At 39.1% G+C, this 7,948-nt stretch overlaps 1 protein-coding gene across 1 annotated transcript; it reads right to left on the minus strand.

Moving 5' to 3' along the window:
- Window positions 1-325: 325 nt before the first annotated feature.
- LOC107704501 (retinal homeobox protein Rx1) lies at window positions 326-5,880 on the minus strand. The gene is made up of 4 exons (XM_016507437.1): window positions 5,431-5,880; window positions 4,024-4,395; window positions 1,446-1,696; window positions 326-951 (listed from the first exon to the last, which is right to left on the minus strand). Exons 1-4 carry the CDS (start codon window positions 5,531-5,533, stop codon window positions 505-507), a joined length of 1,173 nt encoding a protein of 390 aa, XP_016362923.1. The 5' UTR covers window positions 5,534-5,880; the 3' UTR covers window positions 326-504.
- Window positions 5,881-7,948: the final 2,068 nt, after the last annotated feature.

The following is a 7,948-nucleotide window of genomic DNA, read 5'->3' on the forward strand; positions in this document are numbered from 1 at the left end:
CGCCTACATTTCGCTGGCCCAACTTTTTCTGACCTGGAGAATAAGATAACCATCCAATACAAGAAACATGGTTCTTGAGTAGCCTTCAGTACCAATTAGTAACCAAGAAAGCTAAAGAGAGATGTACCCTGTCTTAGCACATGGGTTGCCAGGTTTTGTCCATGGACTGGATGTGTTCCTTAGCTTTCATCCTCAGTGCGGAAATGCTTGAACTGCGCTGATCTACGTCCTCCAGAGGATATTTGTCAGTGAAGGGAGGAGTGCATTGGTATGGAGGTGGCGCCATGGGCTGCATGCTTTGGGCCATGGGTTGGGGTGGGCTAAGACATCCAGTTGCAAAAAAATAAATAAATGGCACACAACTCATTTAGCGCCTACATTTCGCTGGCCCAACTTTTTCTGACCTGGAGAATAAGATAACCATCCAATACAAGAAACATGGTTCTTGAGTAGCCTTCAGTACCAATTAGTAACCAAGAAAGCTAAAGAGAGATGTACCCTGTCTTAGCACATGGGTTGCCAGGTTTTGTCCATGGACTGGATGTGTTCCTTAGCTTTCATCCTCAGTGCGGAAATGCTTGAACTGCGCTGATCTACGTCCTCCAGAGGATATTTGTCAGTGAAGGGAGGAGTGCATTGGTATGGAGGTGGCGCCATGGGCTGCATGCTTTGGGCCATGGGTTGGGGTGGGCTAAGGAAACCGTGATTGGCATAGCCCGCTTGTAGTCCTTGTGTAGGACCCATGAACCCTGGGATGCTGTGCACTGGAGTGGCACTGCATAGAGGGGAGGGCAGCCAAGGGTCAAGGGGCAGCGAATTGTTCATGGGGCCCATGGTGGGGTGCATTGGCAGGCAGTTGAAGGAGAGCATGGGAGAGTCATGGAGCTTCATAGTGCTGGCGTCCATTTTTTCCTGTCGCCTCCATTTGGCTCTGCGATTCTGGAACCAAACCTGGGCAAACACAGATACCTCAAATAATCAATCTGGTATGGCAATCCTAAGCCAGTAAGATGGTGTTTCACAAAAAGCATCTGTGCTATCAAACTACTTGTTTCCCAAACTTACTGGGAAACAACCAACGTTGGATTTAAGTCATGGATGATGTTTAGAAACCCTACTGAAAAGACCAGCTGAGGTTAGCATGAATGCTGGTTAGTGCTGCTTGATCTTTTCGATGAAGCTGCTTGAACAAGGTGGTCTTGCAGAATAAGCTGGTTTTTGTTTAAGGTGGTCAACTAATGTGGCCTTGCTGGTTAAGAAGTTTAAGCAAGCTGGTTTCAGCAATTGGTTGAGCAACCAGGTGAGGAGAAACCAGAACTCCAGCACGGTAGGGATCAGCATACCAGTTCCCGAAACACAACATACACCGGAGAGTGGTTTTATCAACACGGTATGATCTCCTCTGAAACTGATACTTTTAATTTCACAAAGAGATTGAAACACACCTGCACTCGAACCTCAGGGAGGTTGACTTTCATGGCCAGCTCCTCTCGGCTGTAAACGTCAGGGTAGTGGGACTTCTCGAAGGCTCGCTCAAGCTCGTGGAGCTGGTACGTAGTGAAGGTTGTGCGGTTGCGGCGGTGCTTTTTCTTGGGTTGCTCCCCATCGGCCGAGTCCGGAGATTTGCTGTCACTCTCAATGGACTTCCGCAGATCGCCCAACTCCCCGTCACACTTGTTGGAGAATATATCAGCATCTAAAGCCACAGGTGACATAACGTGACAAGTTATAAAGACTTAACTTGAGAGTCCACATTAGACCGACTTTAACATGATGTTTCAACAGAATTGAGCTATGAACATACTGCAAGATTGCAATCCCACTGGAGCAACCTGGGGTTAAGAGTCATATTCAAGGAAACAAAGTTCTTTTGGAATTGAACAAGCAACCTTGCTTATTACCAGTCCTGATTCTTGACCACAAACACCACACAACCATTTCACATTGAAGTAAAATTAAGTAGATGACTAATATGATCTACGGATGGTAAATACGGACTGCATGTAATTCATTATTGATATGGTATTTCTAAAACTGAGATTCTAATCCCATAATACTCTTGGACAAAATCTCTTGTAATAAACAGGCTTGGACTAGAGCAATTTTATTGTCACTGATGGTAGGCATGGCTTTCACTGAGGGTTTCCCATCCCATAATCCAAGCAGAAACAGATGTAGCCTGTTAATTCCCCTGATGGTTTCCCCTTTAGACCAGGCCCTAATCTACCTAAGGGCTTCATTTGATTCTACCTCATGTCCTCAACATAAGGTTATTTTCTAGGAAAAGCTTTAGCTTGGTGAACTGGAGAGACCTACTGGCAGTTGACAAGCTAATTCAGTTAATTCCAGTAAAATACTGGTCATCAGGGCAAGTGGATTTGTGTACTGCACTCACAAGATGAGTTGACATACTCTTTAAGTTGGTGCTGTCCAATTGTAAACGAGCTCAGAACACATGCTGAACATTAACAATAGCTGCAATGTTATGTACATGCAAGCCAAATAGCTGTTAACATTCAATTGGGGATAGTATCATGAAGCCCAAAAGTAGAGCATGTTAAAAATGTTAAATGTGTTACACATCGATAATAGCACTAGACTTTTATCTGTTAGCTTTTTTTAATTAGTAATAAAATGCTGCAGGTTCAATCCCAGATAAGATCAACCAATGAACTGGACTGTGAAGTGAATCCTTATCATTACTCTGTCCTTGAGGACACTTAACTGCAGATTTAAGCTTCCTGGGGTGACTGTCCTTGCAATCAGCACACGGTAAGTTCACACTTTGGGATAATGAACATAGACTTTCTGACTGCCTGAATACACTTCTCCATAGTGGAAATAAAATGCATAATATCTCAATTTAGGTTTGTTAGAATAGCTAATACTTCTTAAAACACTGATTACAAGAAAACTAAGCAAGAAAACACCTCACTTTGGCGACATTAGAAGTAAAGGGTTTAATGATCAGGCAGGAACGAGCTTTCTGGGTTAGCGGAGCTAGCATCATTAACACACAATAGACTGAACTCACACAATCAAGGGTCAATCCTTGTTCAAGGATCAGCACACCGCCTGTCAGATTCAAGACAGCCCAATACAAACGCTCAGACTTGTTGGCAACTCGTGTCAAATGAGAACAAGCGATCTCAAAGGTTTAACCATTCAAAAGGATCTTGTCCCGTCTGACTCAAAATAACATAAAGTCAACTCTGGGTCATGCGAGAGATTCTCTCATCACAGGACTAAGATGCATAATGGATTATAAGCCCAATGGAAAAAAAAAATGGCGCAGAATAGAAAAATGATTATGTCGGCATGCACAATCTTGTCGGTTGTGCAATCTTGTTTAAGATAGGAGCAGATTATGGGAATTCCACAAGGGGATGAGAACCAGGGATGAGCCCCATTGCCAAATTATTTTCAGGTTTGAAAGGACCTTGTAAAGACATGAAAATGTGATCGCTTTTCAATTTAGCCTGGCATATCACCACTGCCAAAAAACATCCCATAAAAACAAGATCTTTTTATAATTGCAAGAGTTTCTCCTAAAAAAACAAGATGATTGAATGCTCGACAAATGGATGTCCCAATTCTTGTCAATCAAAGTCTGAGACGTCAACCATTTCTCAAGATTCTTCCAAGACCAAATTATCTGAGCTATAATCCTAATGCATGTTAAACAATCTTCTACATTTTCACTAAGGAATTGTAGGTGAAACATCTGAGGCAACGTTGAAGTCAACAGCACAATGAAAGAACAACTTCTTAGCAAAACAATGATCCTTTAGGAGTGTCCATCTTTCTACAATCCAAAGCGTTAATGGAAACTATGGATGGTACATTAACAGAATGTCACTGTCATCTTAATATCAACAGGAAGGCTCAGCATAAGAACTTGGTCTGTGTCGGTCTCTGGGTTTTAGCAACAGTTTGTCTTAATGTACTAAATAGCCATCCTACAAAGCTATTTTGGGAGTAATTGCAAGAAACACTTGACATTTGACCCATGAAGCAACTCACCGTGAAATGCAGGTTGCTCCGAAGCATCCCTGAGGGGTGGCAGGTGCCCGTAGGGTTGTACCCGCTGGTCCTGCTTCCCTGGATCTCCAAGACTTTCCCCTCCAACTTTGTGTGCTACCACATTGCCTCCAGGGTTGAGCAAAGGATCCTGGTCCTTGTTGAAGCCCAGGATGACATCTATGCTGTGGACACGAGTGCCCACCGCCGCGCCCCCCGCTTTGACCATCTCGTGGAAGTTACTGGGCAAAAGACAGCTGTCATCCACCATGTTCATGGTGTCCAGTGACAAATGCATTCGAATGCTGGGATGGGGCCGTACAACTGATAAAACCACTTGATCTGATGGAAGAATCCAAAATGGACTGGTTTTACCTGGTTGGAGACATCGAAGAGAGACTACAATCAACAAGTGCATTAAATAATGTATTAGAAGCCAAGTTCTTCACATTTCAGGTCAAATTCTTCATTAATATTAGTTTATTAGTGTCATTACTATGAATATTTATAGTTAGAATGAATAAGCTATTCCCCCAGGTATTAACGGTTTGGTTAAGCAAGTTTAGATAAGCTCTTCTAGTTCTATTTTTACAGATAATATAAAAATGTAAATATATATATATCATCCCAATTAATATACGTAATTAATAAACATCTAAGCATGTAATGACACAATCTTTTTTAATACAATAAATGTTTGACACATCAAAATAGACTAAAAATCAACAAGTGCACTAAAAAATTTCAGATTGATTTCTTCATTAACACGAGTTTATTAGTGTCTTAATGAGGTCTCATTTGCATTAATATTTATAGTATAATAGGCTAAGAAAGTTCAAATGAGCTCTATTACTTACACTTTCTTTTTTATTTACTTTTAAAGATAATGTAAAAAAAAAAGTTTAAAGGCAATATCACAGCATATAACAACACACAATATGTCTGCATTCTCAGAAAACCAGATTATCTAGGCATTTGACATATAGATATTTATATTAACATTAACATAACATTTAAATTTATAATATATTGATAATCTGACAAATGTGAAATTAATACATACATAATTCAGATTGAAATAACATCTAACCCCCAAAACTTAGTTTATATAGAAATGTTTTTAAATTGTTAAATATGAAAATAAATATTTATGAAACAAATTATGTTTATTAAATAAATGTTTTATATAAATATTAAATATTATTATATAACCATCTTATTGATTAAATGTTTATATTTATTATATCTACATTTACATGTATATAATAGCATATAGAAATATTATAGCAATTATATACATTTTAATATGTAATATCATGTATATTATCAAAACCCAAGAATGACATCTAATTGAAGTGTGCTTTGGAAGAAAGTTTCCCCAGCACAGAGTGACCGCAGCATGGGACGTACCTCTGACACGAGATGCTCCGTGCTCTTTCTGTCTCCAGTCTGACCCGCATCCACCTGTTTCTCCCTGCAGCGGGTCACATGCGGGTGATGAGCACGCCTCCATCTGCTACTGCACGCCCCGACTGACCTCAACTGCTCTCACTTTAAACGTGAAAACATACACGAATGCACAGTTCTCTAGTGGATTCCGCTGGACAGAGAGCTGGTGTGTGTGTGTGTGTGTGTCTGTCTGTCTCTTCAGAAGGGAAATAATAGCAGAGGATTACAGGAGCTCATTAATTGGGACTCTTCCCCCTTAAGAATGATTGACAGACGGTTTCTGCTCAAGTAATTGCTCTAAATGGAGCTTGAATTCACCCCACAGAAGGGGGCGACACTAATGAAGCCGTTTCTCATTCCTCTTAGAAAATTCAATTGTTTTAGCGACAAAAGGATGAACTGAAAGTTTTCACAAAGATCTTTCACCGGAAAGCTGTTACTGACATAAATACATAAAAATGTCTACAAAGAGAAAGTGTTTTGCCTTGCAAATGATAGAGCCATTACTAAATAAACAAATATTCAATCTTATATAAGAAAAATTAGTAAATAAATTATAAATATATTTTTGCAGTTTTATCATAAATTTTTCTTATATATAATATTACATAAAATTATATGTATTTTAAATATTTGTACTTTTTAATATGCTAAATAAATGTATAAATAATGTGATCAAATATTAATACAATTTACAATGATTATAATTTGTAAAAAATATATTAAATTTATATATTTGCGTATATTGACAAGATGACATGTAGAGCACATGTTGGCGTGAACTGCACGCTTCACTGATGGTATTACAGTAAATACTCAATACTATCACCTGTGGAATAATTAGCCAAGTAATTAAAGCAAACGACATGAGCGCAGACTCTTTTAAGAACTCATTAAAGAGTTAACCCAGGCAAACTCATGAGTGATCGGTGCTTATTAAGAGATATGACCTCGGAACAAGATTAACTTGCTCACGTTCAAATGAATCCATGTAAACAATCTTACTGCTTCCATTAACACGACTGTAGTAAATTACAACAGAGAACCTCAACATTATATATATATATATATATAATATATATTTGTGTGTCAAATACAGTACAGACTATAATTTCTATTAAACATACAATAGAAACATTGATTTGATTAAGCATCTCTGGCTTTTAGACATTTATTGTCTCTTCTTGGTATGTTGGGCTCAATCTTTGGTAGAAGTCTACATCTTTGATGGGCTAATCAGCGACACCTCCAATGAAGCTAAAGACACTGAAAATTTACTCTGACCTCAGTGAAGTCTTAAGATACTTTGAAGAAGCTCACCTAATGTATTTGTTTAGGGTCAGTGTTAGTGTACAGAAGTGAGATGAGATATGAAGAGTAAAGAGATGGTCTGAAATTTTGGTTAATGGACTGCATGAAAGTATGTCTTCCAAACAACCTCTCGGATCTCATTGAAATCTACAATACCTTGGATCAGCCAAACGTTACAGCCAGTGCAAGTGGCCAAAACCAGCCAACATGAAAGACCTCCAGGAAAGATTGACTTTAACCATATGTTTGCCTATATGTTGCCAGATAGATGTCTCTCATGAGCAAGAGTCAATCCTCAAAGGACAAGCTGGAGATAGGAAGTACCTGGAAAGCTTGAGCTTGAGTTTCATCGTACAGCTACATCTCACGTGCATGAGATCTCTGTTGGCTCATGACGCATTTGAGGATAATGGTAGTTCCTAGAAAGGAATGGGAATTAAAGGGATCATTACATGGATTTTTTTTATTTGTTCCTTGAGGTACACTTATAATGTTAATAAAGTTTTTTGCACAAATAAAATATATTTTCAACCCTCATTCTGACCCTTTGTCTAAAAATGATCCGTTTTTAAGGGGCGGGTCTTGTGTTTTGATTGGCTAACATCATTGCATACGCAACAGTATCAACACCATTTACAGACAAAGCATTATGAAATAATTTACTTATGGGTTGTGATGCAGCTGTAGTCAGATCCAGTACAGCTTCATCTTTTAACAAATGTTTCTTTGCAAACTCTCCATTACATTGTGCCTTGTAAGTTACAAAACAAAATGCTCCGAACAAACATGCAATTCTCAGACACGATCCGGAATGCCATTAAAAATAAACCATCCAGTTGTTACTGATGCTGAGATCCTTCTGAAGTCTGTTCAGAGGCATTAACGAGCTGTTTAAACGCATCAAAGAAAATGTTCTTTCACTCTTCCATTTGTCCTATTGTCGACAGACTCATTAAGTGCGTGGACTATGTCAGAAAGTGAATGCGCAACTGTGAACCGTATCAAAGTCCCTTTAAGGCATGTCACTCGCCGGCCATCTTTGAAACGCCTCTCGGGCATGCAAGTACAGCTCCTGTTTCTTTGAATGGGGAAACATCAAATTCTCCAAAACTGTTCGCTAAGCTTACGATTAAAAACAAACATGCAATTCTCAGACACGATCCGGAAT

Source organism: Sinocyclocheilus anshuiensis, unplaced genomic scaffold, assembly GCF_001515605.1.
Source record: "Sinocyclocheilus anshuiensis isolate Anshui unplaced genomic scaffold, SAMN03320099.WGS_v1.1 scaffold2468, whole genome shotgun sequence".
Classification (NCBI taxonomy): Eukaryota; Metazoa; Chordata; class Actinopteri; order Cypriniformes; family Cyprinidae; genus Sinocyclocheilus; species Sinocyclocheilus anshuiensis.